Raw genomic sequence first — 18,409 nt, 5'->3', positions numbered from 1 at the left:
GTGCCTGATTGATGATAACATTTTTGTGGGTGGGGTTCAAATCCATTACTTCGCTATGTGGCTATTTACTACTTGCTTTGGGGGGGGCAGTGCCTTTGGGCCTGTCGACCAGAAAGAGGGTGGCAAATTGTGTATTGGGGGGGGACTTTATATGCCTCCGTTTGTACATTACTGACCTCAACTTGCAGAGTTCTTTGTGGGGGGGGTTGGGTTTTTGGACTGCTGCCTAGGGTAAGGGGCCATGTGGTGCTTATGTTTGTTTTTTTTTTTCTTGTCTTCTACAAAACTGCTCTTATTTGGTCTCCCCTCCCCCAGGTGAGCACCCCTCATCTCTATACACCGGCCACTATCCCAAGTCGCTGCCTCCCATCTCTCCCGATTCGTTCTGACCTTGCTACTCTTCCCCCACCATTTCCCTGCTTGCTTTCGTCTCCCCCGGCACCCGCTATTCCATTGGCCAGGCCTCCCTCCCCCATATCAGCCCTGTCCCTTTATAATCCGCTTTGATTTCACCATTTTCTTTGCTCTCAGCCGTGACACATTATTTTTAAAATAGCACAATCAGATGCCGTGTGTTTTCCTGGGAAATGTTTGAAAATGGAATCCCCCTTTTTTGATGTTTTGACGCCTTTTTTTGTTTTGTGATCTCCAACCCATGGCACTTCTCTTTCTCTGCAGGCACCTCTCCAGCCACCCCCGGGGTCCTCGGCCTCGGCGGCCATGGCGGCGGCAGCCACCGCGTCCGGCGCCCCCCAGTCTCTGAAGCTCACTTATCCAGAGACCCTGGACCGCATCAAGGAGGAGTTCCAGTTCCTGCAGACGCAGTACCAAAGGTGGGGGGGGTCCGCTGGCCAGCTCGCTGACCGCCACTGGCTGCTGTAGTACAGGACACCTCAGCCTGAGAAGCTGCTCTGCACCTGAATTTATGTTATTCATTCGAAAGTCATTTGTCTTAACAACATGGAGTATTAATTACACCATGTATAAACAGGAATTGTATTAATATTTAATACTGTATTAATATGAATATTCAGTAGAGCCCTCCAGGAAATGGAATAACTAAAAAAATCATGTGTATGCGTGTCTGTATAACCAACTTTGGAGAGAGACAATTATCTGGCATGTGTGCATGTGTATCTATACAGAACTGAGAATTTAAATATGCTTAGTCATTTCATTTCCAGTTTAAATACAGGGAAATTCCAGTGAATCGTTTTATTGCTCTTGTACATGCTGGCTTCACTGCCCAGTTGCAGTGAATAACTTTCATATGGTTTCTGCCACTCTTCAACTGGCTTGTGGTTATGCTGCGTTAACATTTAATTAAATGTCAGAAGAACTAATATTTATTATTGTAAGATGAGCACATTTTGTTGGTCCATATTCTGCAGGTTGAGCATTAAGAATGTCGTTTGTCACTGGAAACCGTGGAGGGTCGTGTCTGTTCTTGTTTTTGCGTGGACGTGCTTCCTCCAGCTCCTACATTAAGCTCTCGGGGTCCTGATGCCGCCGCGCTCTGACTCTTTGGCTTGGTGGACGTGTGTCTGGTCGTCGCTTGTGGCCTCCCAGGAATGCTCACCTGCTGCTGGCCGGGATCCGGCCCAGAGCCGGCTGTGGCAGAGCGGTGGCTGCGGCTGAATGCTGCCCTGCCCTGACGTGGTGGCGAGACCCCCCAACTGCTGTGGTCGATCACCAGGAGCAAAGTGAGACTGCAGGGCTGTGAGCTAGGTAGTTTCCTCTGGCGTTTCTTGCGGATGAGAGGTGAGCAGACCAGGGATGACTGGGAGTGAAGGGGATCATCGGGCTCTTCGGTTTGACTAACCGGGCAGTTACTGATTTGCTGATGTTGAGGTGTTCCACTGCTTTATGGAGGTGTAATGTTTAAGTAGCTGTCACGCTCTGTGTGGGAGGTTTTCCTGTTTGGCGTAAGCGTTCACTGGTCTTTGCTTGTATGTATCTGATTGATGTGCCATCTGACGAATTGGAATGCAGGAATCCAGAGCTGGTCCCTCCCTTCCCTGGGCATCCTCACGCATCCCTGGCTCTCAATCCTCACAGCAGATTCAGCAAAATCCTCCCCCACGCAACCTCTTATTGATTGTTACCACAGGCACAGGCAAACAGGAATCTGTTTGGGCCTGTCATCACCACACCCCCACTCCTGCTCTCATCGGACATCGGAGCATTGTGCCATGAACTGCCCTTCATCCTCCCCCCGGCCCTCATTGCCTTGATGGCCACTAGGGCGGGGTGTGTGTGTGTGTGTGTGTGTGTGTGGGGGTGGGGGGGGGGGGATGGGGGAAGCTGACTGCTATTTTTGGCCACTTTGCCGACAGCGATGTTGGGCTCGGTGTTTGCTTGGGAATCCTTGCTGTGAACTCCCAGCTTTTTATATGGCTCGCCTCTGATTGCCGCCCGCCCCCATTGCGGGACCCCATAACCGGGGCACAGACATCCCCTTCCGTGATCGTAATGGGCTAGAATTAATCGGGTCCCTCTGGTCCGTAAGGTTATGCTCCGCTGCTGCTCTGTTGCCATACGCCTGTGTCCCGTCATTGTCTGATCCTCGCGACGTGTTGCCCCAGATGCTTTCCCCTTGCATAACTGCGGGATGGGCCAGGGGGGTCACCTAATTGGGCTCCCCGGCACACGCATCGTGCTGGGATGCCTTATCCGCACAGCCGCGCTGCCAGACCTGCGCAATCAGAAGCGGAGCTCTTTTAAAGGCGGTATTGATCATTGCCGACCCAATGCAAACCCCTGAAGGGTTAGGGGGCGGGACAGAGATGGAGCTGGTGAATAGGGCTTTGATATGAGCACTGTGTGCGCGAGAGCGTGAGGGAGATGGCCGGGAAACTCGCCTGATGAGTTAAGCTGCCACATGGAAGGCCGCTGCAGCCTGATCTCGGTGACTAATTCGGCCATTTTATTTACGGGCCTGAAATGAGCACAGTGTTATTTATATTTTTGTTTCTAAGGAAAAATGTCTGCCTTTGATGGCCTTTTTAGCAGTAAAAGCAAAGGCCCTAATGGTAGGATCGCGGTAATCCTGCAGGTGCTCCTATGTGGCCGCGTGTCCCCATAGAGTCTCGCACGTGCGGCACGCAGATGCACGAGATCGTCACATCACATGTCTCGCGTGCGTCCGTGGAGAATGAAATCGAAGCAGAAATTCCTGAGCCCCCCCCCCCCCCCCCACCCTCCAAAATCTCGGCATCCCGGCTCACGTCTGCTGGAAATAAGACTTTGCATCCTGCACTTAAATACAAACCGCAGAGTTGGTGCGGTACACCCTGTTTATGTTTGGAATGGGGTTCGCAGTTTAAGTTTTCCACGCCTGAAGCGCCGTGTGTGTGATGATGTCATCATGTGGCCACCCCTCCCCCCCCCCCCCCCCATTTTGCGTGTGACGAAGCATGTGGTTGTGGTTTATGGGTTTGTGTGGCTGAAAAGTTCACATTTATCTTCGAGTCCAGCAGATGTTTCTTCTGGTCCGCGGCTGTAACGGGATATTTACAGCATTTCCTCAAATGGGGCTCATTGATTTAGAACTTTTAAGCATAAGGGTGTCATTTAACTGATACATGCATATGCAGTGATTAGTCATTAGGCTGAAATGGATTCAGGATTTAAACAGATAGACTTTAATCCATCAGATTTGCTTTCTTATGGCTCAAAACAACCTACGTACCAAAAATGTAACTACATATTTGTGTATTTCGTATTCTTTTGCTGATTGGTATGATAATTGTGGCCCGTATACTTGAATGCCTGCTCTTTATTGTGCTGTATTGTAGATCTGGGTTACCGTGGTTTTTAATAATGGGTTAAATATGGCAGGAATCTCGTTCTCTTCATGCCACAGTTCAGTCTCTTCTCTTACAGTCTAGTGATTTCAGTGTTTTGGTAACGTCCGTGATGCAGTCGTTCTGGATTGTCTCGGAACAATGTATGATGACCACCTGTGTTCAGCTGACCAGTAATTAAGTTCCAACCACAGTAATGGAAAGCCGCGCTCGTTTTTTTGTGAATGACGTAAATGATAATTTGCAATTTGCGAAAGAATTCCACAGAGGTGGTTACCGATTCCCACGGCGATGCGAATGGCCAGTATGGTTTGATGGGATCTAGTGCTGTATGATTCACCGTACGGGAAATCCCACGGTTTGAGGGACAGACTCCCTTTTCGTGACCAGGAGGCCTAGTGAAGTTGCTTTTCAAACGTGAATTTCATATGGATTTTGTGTCAAGGACTGTGAGTTTGTATAATTTATACGTCGATAAGAATGGTATTGCAAAACTTAACTCGTCCTTTGTATCCATAGATACATAGATAGATGAACATACTACTATACAGTGTAACAGTTTTACTGTGGCTGGTCTCGTACGGTGTTTCCCATTTATTCTGTCTCCAGGCCTGAACTGGCCGTCTGGCTTTCCGGGCATTTTCCCAGTGAGCCCATGAGTTTGCAGGCAGCTAAAATTCACCATGGGGGGGACCGCAAAGTCCAGAGCTGCTTTTAATCCCAGTCCAGCCCCGTCTGTCTGCAATTGTGAACTTCTCCCACCATTTGCTAGGTCCAGGTCGCACACGCTTTCAGTTCGTTATCGATGCTCAGGGTAGGCAGAGTTACGGGCTGCAGAGGATGACATCAGCAGAGACACGACATCCAGCGAGGGACCTCCTAACCTTCTGTGCTGCCTCAGTCAAGTTACAGAATTTGAAATTCCATATGTTTTCCATAACTTTTTAAACCATTAATTTGTCAGCATCATAAATTGGGATGTGCACTATTAGTATGGCAACAACATTATTAGACCTGGTGCTATAAGTGAATTATTTCCTTAATGGCCGAAAAGGGCACATTCTGAATCGCCGTGTTGTGCGGATTACCAGACATTCATCCGGTACCTGCTCCTCCAATTATCTCAAATGAACCTCTTAATTCTGGACCCAGCGACCCCATGGGTAAACTGTCGCTAAATCCAGCTTCTAATTAGACTTGATTGACCTGTTAGGAAACAGCGATGCAAATGTCACATCTAGTGAATTTTATGTTTCTACTATTGAAGAGTTTTAACCAGTTACGGCTTGTTCCTTTATTCAGTAGTCAGTTTACATACTGATTCGAATCATTCTAAGTCAGTGATGAATAGTTTATTGGTTAAACTGGTGATTAAGCATTGCTGATGAAAAGAAAATTAGCCTACTAAAAATAATTAGACCAGCTTTATGTTAAATTATAGCAAGCTCCCTTTAAAAGGAAGTGAAACAGAAGATGTTTAGTGTTTGGGAACATTTTGAATACAATACCACAGCACAGTCTCTCGCCTTAAAAATACCTGTTTGCCCAAGATCATTTGTACAGACCTGTGTTGTGTGAGGATCTTGTTTCATTTTATCCTCCCAAGAACAAAAACCTTGAAACGCTGCAACCGATGGTCCGGTCTTCAAATTTCGCACATAATAGTAGTTTAGAAACTGCACTGGGAAAAATGACCCGAGCGGGGAATTTTTAATGTCTCACCGCAACTAAGGAGACCTATTTGTTTGTTTCTTTTTTCAGGATACACCTCTTGCAGGTTGTAAAAGTAACTGGTGAGCAACGACTTGTTTTTTGACAACCGCTTTTGTCGATGAGAGGATGATCGATATTTGCGCTCACCGGGTTCACCGGTGCTGGGATGCCTGCCGCGGTTCAAGAAATGGGGAAACTATATTTACGAAATGCCGGTGCATAAATGAACCTACAGTACCCAGCTTTGTCACACATGGTATAGGTTTATGTTCCTGGCAATATTATTAAGAATCGGTAAAATATACGCTTTACGGGAACTGGCTATACAGTCTTTTAGTAGGTTCTTGTGTGATTAACTAATTCCATAGTTAATTTTATATTTGCCCCCCAGCTCATTTCTGTACCTCTCTAGCCTCCCCAGTATTAAAATCGTATAGTTACCACTGGGATAGTTAAGCTGGCTTGCGGTGTAGAGGTAAAAGAGAAGAATCGACCAGTTAGATGTAAAAGCACCGTTTTATATCGTTAACACAGAATAATAATGGTGCGTTCGATTATCTCTCGGAACTCGAAAATTCCGAGTTGTGACATCACGTCCAACAATCTCCCGTTCGAGCTACCACAACTCGGGACAAACATGGCTGCCTCCATGAATACACTGCTGTGTGTTGTTGCTTTATATTTTAGCAGTTTTGGAGTAAGATTATTATTTCCAAGAGATAAAAAGGAACTAGTCAAACCACATTAAAAGCTTTATAAAGTATTTTAGTACATTCATAGCGATGTTCTTTTTTCGAGAGGCAAACAAACTACAAACAAACCAAAAACACTAACAAGTTTGGTAAAAATCTGATATTGCCTGCTAGGATACTGTTTATGGTCACGATATGGTATTCTCTAAATCGAACACGTGCAATTACGTTTATAGTTATTAATTATAAATAATTATTAATTTAACAAAATAAACATTTTTAAAGATTTGAAAAATAGAATTACTGTTGAGGGGCGGCATGGTGGTGCAGTGGTTAGCACTGTTGCCTCACACCTCTGGGACCCAGGTTCGATTCTCCGCCTGGGTCACATGTGTGTGGAGTTTGCATGTTCTCCCCATGTCGTCGTGGGGTTTCCTCCGGGTACTCCGGTTTCCCCCCACAGTCCAAAAACATGCTGAGGCTAATTGGAGTCGCTAAATTGTCCATAGGTGTGTATGTGTGAGTGAATGGTGTGTGAGTGTGCCCTGTGATGGGCTGGCCCCCCATCCTGGGTTGTTCCCAGCCTCGTGCCCATTGCTTCCGGGATAGGCTCCGGACCCCCCGCGACCCAATAGGATAAGCGGTTTGGAAAATGGATGGATGGATGGAATTACTGTTGAGCGTGTAAGCTGCCATGTTGAAATCACGTCACAAGAAAATTCTGTCCGATACCGTCATAAAAGAGGCGTGTTTCCGACGGGAAGTGACGTTTTTTGTGACGTTTTCGTCCGAGTTCCGAGTTGGAGAGAATCGAACGCAGCATAAGTCTAAAGTAAGCGAAAGTACTTTAAATCATAATTTCATACAGGTAAAACCATTGAACATAAAAAATGTTATAGTACCCAGAAATACGTTCAGCTACATGCGAAAAGTCGATGCGATATTAAATCGGGCTTTAGCATTTTCTTTTCAATACTGGACGATATGAATGATGCCAAAAACACTGAACAAACAAATAACACTCATTTACAACATATACAAGGGTTTACCTGCGATGAGCAAGGTCAGGATTTACAAATTAGGTTTTTTTGTTTACCTGTTGGCTCTTTCACTTGGAAAGAACACAGACGCACATATAGTAATGCCATTTAGAATTATAATTTGGTGATCAGTGGTCATTGTTGACACACCACAGCACACGTGTCCTCTGCATTTAACCTATATGTGACATCATGACATAGCAGGGGTTCCCCATTATGAATTTCACCGGCCTGTTACCAAACGGTTATGGATAGAAATTCGGAACGGGGATAATTGTGTTAAAAAAAATTAGAATTATTATGGAATATTCAGAAACTCATCTCGCGCCCTACAATTTTAAAATTGAATTAAAATTCATCTGTACAAAGATCCATGGAATATTTGTGCTTAAAAGATCCACAGAACACCGATGTATAAAAGATGGCGGCTGCAGGCTCCGTATCACTATACAGTGCTTCTTCAATTTTGATGCAATTTGTCTGATTTGATCAGCTCCAGATCTTCAACCCGCAAAGGGCGAAAATCATCTGCCAAATACTTTTTTATTGCACTTATGGGATCAGATATCTCTTTTGGTTTTGGGGTGATCTATTACAAAATTTGCCGACTTCCAGTTTGCTACCCCGTGTGCCTGTGAAGTTTGAAAAACATCCATACAATACTTTTAGAGTTACTGTGTTCACGTGAGCAGTGGTGCTTATCCAGTGGCATACATGAAGCTAGCTAAGCTGTACCATGAAGAGAGACTAGTTACTGCACTGTACCAACTCGCTTTGGTTTCCCACTGCAGAAGGGTCAGTACAGTAGAGGCACTGCCGGGTTGGAGAGTGAAAGTGCCGTAAAACAGAAGACGCTTTTTTACTGTTCTCACAGTGTACTTCGTGATTTATGATGTGCAATTATGATTATATTTTTTACAGTGTACTAATGCAAGCGAATGCTAATTCTCCTCGTGTTCGATAAATTTGCATTAAAATAGCCGTTTTGTAGTACTTTAAGTAGGAGATTGGAAGTTTTCAGGTTCTGAGTTTTTGGGAACGCATCAATATATCACAACATGCTTTTTCCTTCAGATAATTCATGGTAAGAACACTGGTATCTCCATGACTTTTGACCAATCAGATGTTGGTCTCGCAAGCGATTTGGTTACGCTTTTGTCGGTGCTTACAGCTCGCATACTTAGCAATAGAAAACCGCCAGTACACATGGCGCTGCTGCTTCACCTTTGGGGCAATTTGTTTAATAATGAAACCAAACGTAGATCTTCATTCATATCATTTTTTTGTGTGTGCAGCACTGCGCAGTGAGGTCTGGACGTCCCTACTTAGACTGCCACTCCCACGACCTCGTCCCGGATAAGCAGTGCAAAATGAATGAATATGTGCTTCGATTTTGGGGTGATCGGCTCCTCAACCGTAAAATGTCTGTGCGAAGTTTGAGAGAGATCCGTCAAACGGTTTTTGAGTTTTTGATTTCAAAGTGTCTGAGGAGGCGACGGGCTGGTGCTAAAACTAAAGCACATACAGTAACGTTATGTATGCTGTAGAAACATAAATCATTAATAAATCTTGCATTTAAAGCAAGTGTGTGCCTGGGGGGGCTTGCATTAAATGTGGCTGTGTTTGATTAGGGACTGCAGGTTGAGAAATAAACAGGAGACACAAAAATAAATACTACAGTTCCAGTACTTTGAAAAAGATTTATTTAATCCCAGTCTTGGGATTGAGGGAAAAATTGAGATTCTGCCCAACAGAGGACTCAACTGGTTGGTTGAAACACAACCTTGGTCTGGATTTGTACTTTCTGGACCTGAACTTTTGCATTCATTATGTCTTGTCACAAGTGCCTTGTTAGCGTTTCAAAAATGCAAAAAACACATTTAAAGAATGCAATTTGGGCCCATGAAGCCAGTTTTTAATATGAGATTCGTCATGTGCTCCGTCTGTCAGAGTAAATGCATTTGCTGATATGGATGATAAAATGTGTCCAGAAACATGCTTCGGCTGTAAATGTGCAGTAGGCTAGCGTTAACGGAAGTGCGTTGTTGGTATTGTAATTATAAAAGTTAAGCATCTCTAAAACATGTATGGCTAAATTCCAGTGTGCATATCTTTTATTCTGCAATGGAATATTTAAAAGAAATGTGACTGAGTGTGTCAGTTTGTGTATGTACACATGGCGTCCAGGCAGCAGAGCACAGCGTTGTAGCGGCGACACAAGAACGCCTGGCTCACTGTCGCTATGGCGATGAGGCCGCAAGCACACGCCAGTGCACCTCAGTCATCCCAATCCCCTCCCTGTCAGTGTCTCTCTGCTGCTCAGCCGGGGACTAATTATCACTGGCAGTAACTCCTGCTTGAAATGCATGCCTGCCCGCCCCACCCACCCCCTCTCTGCTGTACCCAGCCAGTCAGTCTTCCGCTCCTAGCTTTGAACATGTATGTAAACACATGGTTCTCATGTGACGCTGTTTGTTTTTGCACTGTTCCCCGTGGTATAATCGGGATCAGCTTGTAAATATTACAAAATGGTCCTTCGTTGGAAGACGTTGCACGAGGAGTAGTTGCAGATGTAAAGTAAGCGGATTACTTTCAAATGTTTATCGTTTTAGGTAGCTTGATAGTTGCAAGAGTGATTCAAGTTCCTTGAATAGGAGGCCGGCAGAAGATCATCTGGGATTTAAAGTCTGAATGTTTTAAGGCTGCATGGTATAACTGAGCAGCAATTTTGCCTGCATCAGACACAAACGGTGTTTAACACTGCTGTCGATACTGGTACCATATTAATGTGTTTTTTTTAATGCCATTTCCAGCTCAATTTGGATAATAGAGATCTGTACTGGTTGCTGATTTAGATCATCGTACATCTACAGTAATCTGAGCATAATAAAAACGTATATGTACGTAATGGTATATGTACGTATTTCTTGCACCCAGTTTCCCCACTGTAAATACACTGCTGCGAGGATTGTGATGGCTTCATGTAATATTTTTAATCAGGCCCCCCAAGCCTAGTTTTCTGCCACCCTCAATTTTGAGAGTTTTGACGTATATTAATATTTGCCGCGAGACATAGCGACTTCGCGTCCCCTGTAGTGCATAACGCAATTGAATGATACTGGATTCATCCTTCTCTGAAACGAACTTGTGTCAATTTGCCAGAATTCAGAAATTCTGCATGGTGGGCTTTTACGTGGGGACGGTTCCCCGATAATAAAATCTATCAAGGGAATGAATTTAATCCTGCTGCCACCCCCCGCCCCCCCAAGCTTACAGTGATAAATGAGTCAATTTTCAGCGGCTCCACGAGGCCGCTGAAGGGGGGCGGATGTGCGCCCGTTACCTGTCGCGGGTGTCTAATGTTGCAGCATTAATCATATTCTAATTTCCTGGGCTCACGCACTCCCTCTACATAAATCTGCAGCCAGAAAACAAGTCATTGTGGCTGAGAGCAGCTGGAGGGTGGGGTGGAGTTGGCGAGTCATGGAGGACGGAGTGGAGGGCAAAAGGCTTACTAAGAGGACTGCATGCTCTGCTAAGGACCCCCTGCTGTCTGGTAGCCTGTCGGTGACTTGAATGTGCTTGTAGCGGAGGAGGAGTCTTACGGGGGAAAGCTCTCCATTTCTCCAAACAGATCCTGACTCACCACAGATGCATCTGAAACGATAGTAGAACGACTATCTGCATAACCTCAGCAGAAGACGAGATGTGATTCTCCGTAGCTGGTTAGCATGCATGTGCCCATGTGGCTAGTAAGATAACCTGAATGAAATTGAGCGCGAGTGAGCAAATCAGTCCCTTGAGTCCCGAGAAGACCCATATAGATCGGTAGCGATTCCAAGAGACATTGACTTATAACATGCCTTCCCCCCCCCCCCCCCCGTCCTGTTTTTTCTCCTCTCACAGTTTGAAGTTGGAGTGTGAGAAGCTGGCCACAGAGAAAACTGAAATCCAGAGGCATTACGTGATGGTGAGACACCTGACAGCACTAGCCGCTCATTCGTGGCGTCTTAAACTTTACCGGGCTGCAGTTAAAGGCTGAAAATGCAGGGGCACCCAACCTTTGCGCGACACTCATTTCCATGCTAATCAGAAGCAGCGTTTATACTCGGCACGCAAGTCTGCTGAGTTCAGTCTTTTTGCAATCGAACTTTGACTTTGGCGTAAGAGGAGCATTTTAGCAGATTCACTGAGCTGGGATGTAATTCAAGATTATTTAAGTGTCAGGCTGTAAGGAATTTGTGGCCAATCGATGCCTCCTTCCTATACTAGGTGCACCGCTGTGGGAGTGGTCCAGCCTTAAACGGGTATAACGTCTCCACGGAGAAGGATCAGTTTTTTGTTTTTAATGATCTGAAGTGCCGTGATAATTTTAAACAGAGAATTGCAGGCTTGGCAGCTCTCTTTGGTAGTGGACCTGAAAATATGAGCCAGATTATAAACACCAAAAAATCCAAGTTGAGTACTGACCAGAGCTTTGAAGGCGACTGTCGTGGGCCGCTATGTTGTTGGCGTTTGATGCATCTTGGCAAAGATTGCTTTTCAATTTTTTTTTGGCATCTGACTTTGGAGTTTAGACGTCGCCTAGCAACAGCCGAATCCTGGCACAAGCGTGGCTCCGGCAGCCAGCTGTCAGGAAGAGCTTATTTGTTGAAAAGCTGGCGACTTGCCGCGCGTGGAAGCAATCCAGCGTCTGCCCGCGCCCTCCTGTTGCCTGTCATTCCTACTCCGTTACTACTTAAACCCTCGCTTACTTGTTAAATCACACTTGGACTGCCGAAGCAGACGTATATTGTTATAAGCCAGCCGCTTGTGGAAGAGCTGCTTTGTGTAGTAAATTAATTTAGCCTAAATTGTTCTCCTTTCCCCCTTTTCAGTACTATGAGATGTCGTATGGCCTTAACATCGAAATGCACAAGCAGGTGAGTACCTTCCCCCCCCCAGACTCAGCATTTAAACCTCATTATTTCAGTCTGCGCGCGTCTGCATTACAGCGGGCTGTCTTGCTGTTGGTATTTACCCATGTTCTCCCCTCCAGAAAGCCCATCCATCCTCGGAGGGGGCCTTTGTCCCTCCGCTGCCTTCCCCATGTCCGCCTTCCTGTCACCTCTCACCAGTCCCCCACCCTCTGCAGTCAGAGCTGAATGTCACTTCCAATCAGGTCACTGCCTTCGAGTGTCTGACTCCTCAGCTCTCTGCACATTCAGTTTTGACCTCACTGCAGATGACCCTACTAATTTGCCCCCCCCCCCCCATCTTTCTTGCTCTCCCGAGGATGTAATTTGGTAGTTGGTGTTCTCTAACAAGAAATCATTGTTTTTTTCAGGGTAAGATGCTGATGGTTTTTTTTGTAGAGTGCTGACAGGGATGGGAATGGTAGCGAGGGGGTGGGCATTGGGGGTGTACAGCAGCAACCCCTGGTCAGAGAGGGGAACGCCCCCCTCCCCATCCGTAAACTGAGGGCTGCGACTTGCCGTTTCCTGTCTCGTGAGGCCCGATCTCGATTGGGCGCCACCATGTGGCTGAGTCAGGGTGGTGCTGGGGGCACGGTGCCATCTGACCGGCTGTCTGACGCAGCATGGGGTGCTCCGTCAGCCTAATTGGTGCTCTGATGCTGGGGGGATCGCTGGCTCGGCTGGGTGAGACTGACTCCCATGGTTAAGCCCCTTGCTCCCCCCCCCAGCAGGTATCGTCCACTGAAAGCAGTGGCCCAAGCCGACACCAGATGCTGGCCGTAAATATTTCAGGCCTGCTCGCTCCCCTCGTGCTGAATTTGCATGCAGAGCAGATGCGGAGCGCTGAAATATTTACGGTGTACTGTGCTGCCGGGGCATCCTGTGTTTGTGTACGCGCTCGGGTGCGAGGGTGGGGGGGGGGGTCGATCTGGGCTTGCCCCCCCACACGTGACACGGCCCTCTCTCTTGCAGACGGAGATCGCCAAGCGGCTGAACGTGATCTGCGCCCAGCTCGTCCCGTTCCTGTCGCAGGAGGTGAGGGCTGGGCCCTCCTCACAGGAGTGACATGAAAACCATGAGCACATCTGCCCTGGCATAGGCACCCTAGTGATGTCTGTGTGTGTGTCTGTGTGTGTGTCTGTGTGTGTGTGTGTGTGTGTGTGTGTCTGTGTGTGTGTGTGTGTGTGTGTGTGTGTGTGTGTGTGTGTGTGTGTGTGTGTGTGTGTGTGTGTGTGCGTTCACCATGTTTAAAGCTTGTGCCCATAGCAGGCGGTGTCACACACTTGAGAATATTACATTCCCATTACACACTGAAAGAATGATCATTCGCTCAGTGTGTTAGCTCTGGGGAGCATTGTGGGTAATAGCGTGAGGGGCATTGTGGGTAATAGCGTGAGGGGCATTGTGGGTAGCAGCGTGAGGGGAATCGTCAGTAGGAGCCATACAGCTAAACTCTTCTCCCATCAAAGCCATGTTCTTCAGGCCCCTTAAAACTTTATTTCTCATCTCATCGTCTGTGTGTCTCTGCTTTTCCTTCCCAGCACCAGCAGCAGGTGATACAGGCCATGGACCGCGCCAAGCAGGTGACTATGGGGGACTTGAATGCTTCCATAGGGGTACGTGGACTCCCCCCCCCGGCCTGCCACAGTCTCTGCCCCCGTCTGCTCTCGCTTCTGCTTTGCTCTCGTGCACTTTCTGGCTTCATTGGGGCGGGACGTCGCTGCTGTGCAGTTCGTTCTCTGGGAGCGCTGGGTTGGGGAACGGGACAGAGGGAGTGGGCTGGACCTGGGCCACTCTGGGGGGGGTGGGGTGTCACTCTGTACATCACACTGAGGCTGAAAACAGAAAGCCGGTGCCGCCCCCCCAGTAAGAAGGTGAATGAGGCAAACTGGGAGGGGGGGCATCAGTAAGTCGGCCAAAATCATAACACTGTGCTATGACATGTAAGCAGGAGCGCAGTTATAAATTCTGACCCCCTGACATAATGTGACCCCCCCACAATATAATATATATATTTTACGCATCCAAGGCCCCCAGTAAAGTGCTACCCCCCCCCCCCCCCGAATCTGCCAGGGTATCTAAGCCCCTACACCTAAGCATGCCTGGCACGCCTTCGAATGAGAACAGTTTAATTGCACGTGGAGAGACTGGTTTGTATACTTTCCTCTCTCTCTCTCTCATTGCTGTCGGATGATATTTTGCAGCTCCTTTGCCATTTTTATTTGTACATGCCTGTGAATTGGTAGCAGAGCAGCATGTCTGCGTGATGTGGTGCCCGGCCCTTTGGCGTGGCCTTTCCGGTGGCTTTGGGTCCGTGTTTACAGAACGGGTCACTCGCCTCAGTCCCGGCCTGCTATCGTCAGTTTTCCCAAATAAGTGAGAAGAGCATTCCCCCGCTTGGCAGTTTGTGCTGCTCTCGGTATTGCCATTCAACCGGATTGTTTTATTACTCTGAAGAGAATGTTTTTAAATACAATTAACGTTTGCATAGCCTCTGAGACCTTGTACTGGGTAGGTGGGGGGGAGATGGATGGCTTTATGTAATCATACCCAGGTGGTCCAAATTAATCCTTCATGAAAGGTCTAACTGTAATTGTTAGGATACTTTTTTTTAGGAGTTTTTATTTGAGCTGTACAAGGTTATTAAAAAAAATACAAGGGTAACATAATGATAATAATTCCAAAGTGTTATGTGGTTTGTAATGGAGTCTCTTTGCTCACTTGTTTTGGGAGATAATTGGCTTTGAAGACAGCAATTGGTAGTTTTGGTTGGTACTGTATCAGTCACTGGTTTATTCGTTTAATCCAGCGGTTACCAGAGGTGGACAGTTCAGGTCCAAAGAGTAAAAGTCCAGGCCGGGATTTTGTTTCTACCAACCAGTTGAGTATAAAGAGTCACAGTCACAAAGCACTCAGCTGGTTGGCTGAAAGAAAATCCCAGTCTGGACTTTCATTCTCTGGACCTGAACTACCCGCAGTACCAACACAGGGGGGTGTGAGCCTGTGGCGATGGGCCCCAATAACACAGCTGAGGGGTTTGCTTTCTCTGAACTGCACGGTTCTGCCTTCACCGTGTCACCTTGCCTTCGGTCTCACAGACCTGCAGCTTCTGTGTATCTGATGCCCTTAATGGCTTCTGTTTGTCTCAGTGCTTTCAGATTGACGTGTTTGTCTTGGCAGTCTGAGGATTTAAAGGCGTCTCGGTTTGTCGGAGAAGCCGAGCTGAGCAGTGACGCCCTCTCGCCCGATCCCCCAGCCCTTAGCTGCTTCCAGGTGGGCCCCCCTGTCTGAATCCGGTCTCTCTCTCCTCCCGCCCCCTCCAGCAACAGCTCCAGGCCCAGCACCTGTCCCAGCACGCTGCACAGGGCCTGCCCATGCCTCCCCACGCCTCAGGACTGCAGCACCCTGGCCTGGCCCTGGGTGGGACCTCTGGGCTGCTGGCTCTCTCTGGCGCTCTGGGGGTCCAGCTGGCCGCCAAGGACGAGAGGGCCCACCTGGAGGCGGCGGCAGCGGCGGCGGCGGCCGAACACCTCAGAGGTAACACACACATCACCACGCATTCCATTCTTTAAAACGGCTGACAGCCCACGTGGCGATCTGATTGGACGTTTATCACAGTCATCTCTGGGCCGGGCGGCTGTCCTGTCAGTGCTGCCACCGTACGGCCCCCCCATTCCTGTTAGCGCTCGTAGCCTGTGGGGTGACACAGATGGTGTGTGCTGGGTGAACGAGTACCTACCTACAGTCCCTGACTGACAGGACGTTCTGCCACCTCTGTCTGTCCTCTGTTCTCGGTTTCCACGGCCACTGTGCTGCCATGCCAACCGTGTGCACAGATCGTGAGGCAGGACCCGTAAGTGCTAATGCTTTTATTTCCATGATGCTTTGTTTTTCCCCTCAAAGTGCTGTCAGATTGACAGCTGCTAATTTAACACACACATTTGATGGGTTTTTACTGTTACTTTTACATTATATCTGCTTCTTCTCTCTCCCCAGAGCTTGCTGTCCAATGGGGATAAAGGCCGCCCATCCGAGTACCTCAGCAATGGGAAGAAGAGGAAGGCGGACGAGAAGGAGTTAATGGCGGACTACGTGAGTGTGGCAGCCAGTAGGGGGCGCTGAGATACCCCGCCATGTGCATCGTGAATCTCATCGCTTCTTCCGCTCCCTCTGTGTCTTCCAGGGCAGCGATGCTGAGAAGAGCGATGATAATTTGGTCGTGGATGAGGTTCGTTTGGATCACTCCGTTTGCCGGGTTCTGGTTACTTCGTTTAAAGGTCGCCGTGGTAACCGGCAATCTGACGGCATGTGGCCTCTGTCCCCTCAGGACCCTTCGTCCCCTCGCAGCGTGCAGTCCTACTCCTCCCGTGAGAACGGCTTGGACAAGCTGCCTGCCTCCCGCAAGGAAATCCCTCCCCAGGCCAGCCCCACGTCTCTGGCCTCCTCCAGCAGTGCGGCCTCACCCTCCCGTGGCAAAGATCCCCCCCCAGTATGGTGCCACGCTCTCTGGATGCCACATATATAGTAGCACACATGCTCCATTAATATCATTATATGCAAAAGTGGAAAGTTCAGGTCCAGAAAGTATAAATCCAGACCAAGGTTTTGTGTCTACCAACCAGCTTGGTACTATCTGACTGTGACTCTTTATACTCAGCTGATTGGTGGAAACAAAACCTTTGCACTTTCTGGACCTGAACTTTCCACCTCTGGTTATGTGGGATGTTTTTCAGGAAAGTGGCTCCTTTTTGTATTAACTAGCTCTTCAATAGTTTGCGATACACTCAGTTGCTGTTTATTAGGCACAGATTTTGGGCCCCCAACCCAGACCAGCCTAATTATGTTCAGGGCCCCTGTCATTCAGGGTCCTTTGGAATTGTCCTAACTCTGACCCCACCCCCCCACTTATGGCGCCCATGGGATACCCCTTAGTAATGCGAACAGCTTACTCCTACAAACAACGAATCGTGTGACTGCAACTGAATACATGCAGCAGTGTAGCATAAAGACAGTGTAGGGTCACAGAGTTCACTTCCTGATTGGCTAAGACGGCTGATCTAAGCGGCTTTAAATGTGCTGTGATTGGTGGCTCCAGTATCTCAGAAACTGCTGTCCTCCTGGAATATATATTTTTTTCCTGACAGACTGCACTGAGGAGAGTGTGATGGACAAAAAACATCCGGTCTGGGACACTTTTTTGGCTAGGAACATCTAGTTAAAGCTGAGCTCAGAGGAGAAAGGCCAGACTTGTCAAAGCAACGGAAAGACCACAAATGCAAAAAATAACACCTTGGTACAACAGTGCTGTTCAAAAAGGCTTCTCTGAATGCAGAACGGCCCTTAAAGTGCTTCTGGAAAGAGAGGACTAACGCAGCACCTAATAAAGGGGATTTCAGTCGTATTTTAGCAGAGCACTGGCCCTTTACATAATGATTTGCTTTTTGACATGGATTTTTATGTGATATACAATCCCTGTATGGGTTTCTTTGAAAATTAGTAGAGGAGTAAAGTTAATACACACTGGAATTATTTTTTTCCTATTCTTTAGGCCATCAGACTCTTCTCTCTTTCTCCATCAATGGCTTTGAACTTCCTAAATTAACATTCCGCTGTTGTGGTATTTACAGAAGGGGACCCCCTATCCCGTATACACATCTGTTTTTTTGTTTATTTTTTAACCTTTCATCCTATAAAACACTAGACTGTGGCATAGAAATAAATCAGCAGCATTGACCGTTATTCGATGCGCTGTTTCAGTATGACCAAGCTAACAAACAGAGTGATCTAGGTACATGGCAAATAGCGTAAGGATCCTGTTTTGTCTTGTTTCTCAGAGGGAGAAATCTAGCACCCCTGTGATGAAGCCGGGGACCCCCATGCCATCAGAATCGTCCACCCCTGGCCCCAGTGCCCCCCCGCAGTTCCGCCCGGTTCCGGGGAAGTCGGCGGTCGACCCCCTTGGTGAGTCGTCTGGAGCGCTGGCAGTATCTACCCGCATGCCGCACTCATAGACAAGCAGGCTGGGGCACGTTTACCGGGGGGGCGATGCTGTTTCTCCGTGTTCGCAGTCCCGCGGTGTGCTGGATTGGCCAGCGGAGGGCGGTGCGAGTCCGAAAAGGGACAGGCATGGTGTTCTCGGTCCCGTTAGCAGCGCCGAGTGCGGCGCCGTTAGCTAGACGGATGGAGCTGCCGCTAACAGCCAT

General features: G+C 47.8%; 1 protein-coding gene across 8 annotated transcripts in view; it reads left to right on the top strand.

Moving 5' to 3' along the window:
- The window catches only part of tle2a (TLE family member 2, transcriptional corepressor a), a 38,500-nt gene that overhangs the window by 14,257 nt on the left and 5,834 nt on the right, over positions 1-18,409 (top strand). For 5 of the 8 annotated variants that reach the window (XM_048977348.1, XM_048977345.1, XM_048977344.1 and 2 more), the window contains 11 exons: positions 679-833; positions 11,158-11,221; positions 12,129-12,173; positions 13,179-13,241; positions 13,748-13,822; positions 15,530-15,743; positions 16,043-16,059; positions 16,203-16,298; positions 16,390-16,434; positions 16,534-16,695; positions 18,041-18,167. In XM_048977348.1, coding sequence (XP_048833305.1) covers positions 721-833; positions 11,158-11,221; positions 12,129-12,173; positions 13,179-13,241; positions 13,748-13,822; positions 15,530-15,743; positions 16,043-16,059; positions 16,203-16,298; positions 16,390-16,434; positions 16,534-16,695; positions 18,041-18,167 — 1,021 coding nt within the window. In that variant the 5' untranslated portion in view covers positions 679-720. Of the gene's footprint in view, positions 1-678; positions 834-7,003; positions 7,044-10,885; positions 10,977-11,157; positions 11,222-12,128; positions 12,174-13,178; positions 13,242-13,747; positions 13,823-15,529; positions 15,744-16,042; positions 16,060-16,202; positions 16,299-16,389; positions 16,435-16,533; positions 16,696-18,040; positions 18,168-18,409 lie in introns of those variants that run through there. The other 3 variants (XM_048977343.1, XM_048977349.1, XM_048977350.1) reach the window with 3 other exon arrangements.

This window comes from Brienomyrus brachyistius, chromosome 15 (assembly GCF_023856365.1).
Source record: "Brienomyrus brachyistius isolate T26 chromosome 15, BBRACH_0.4, whole genome shotgun sequence".
Taxonomy (NCBI): domain Eukaryota; kingdom Metazoa; phylum Chordata; class Actinopteri; order Osteoglossiformes; family Mormyridae; genus Brienomyrus; species Brienomyrus brachyistius.
The sequence above is the reverse complement of the archived record's forward strand: the minus strand, read 5'-3'. Positions and strand labels throughout refer to the sequence as shown.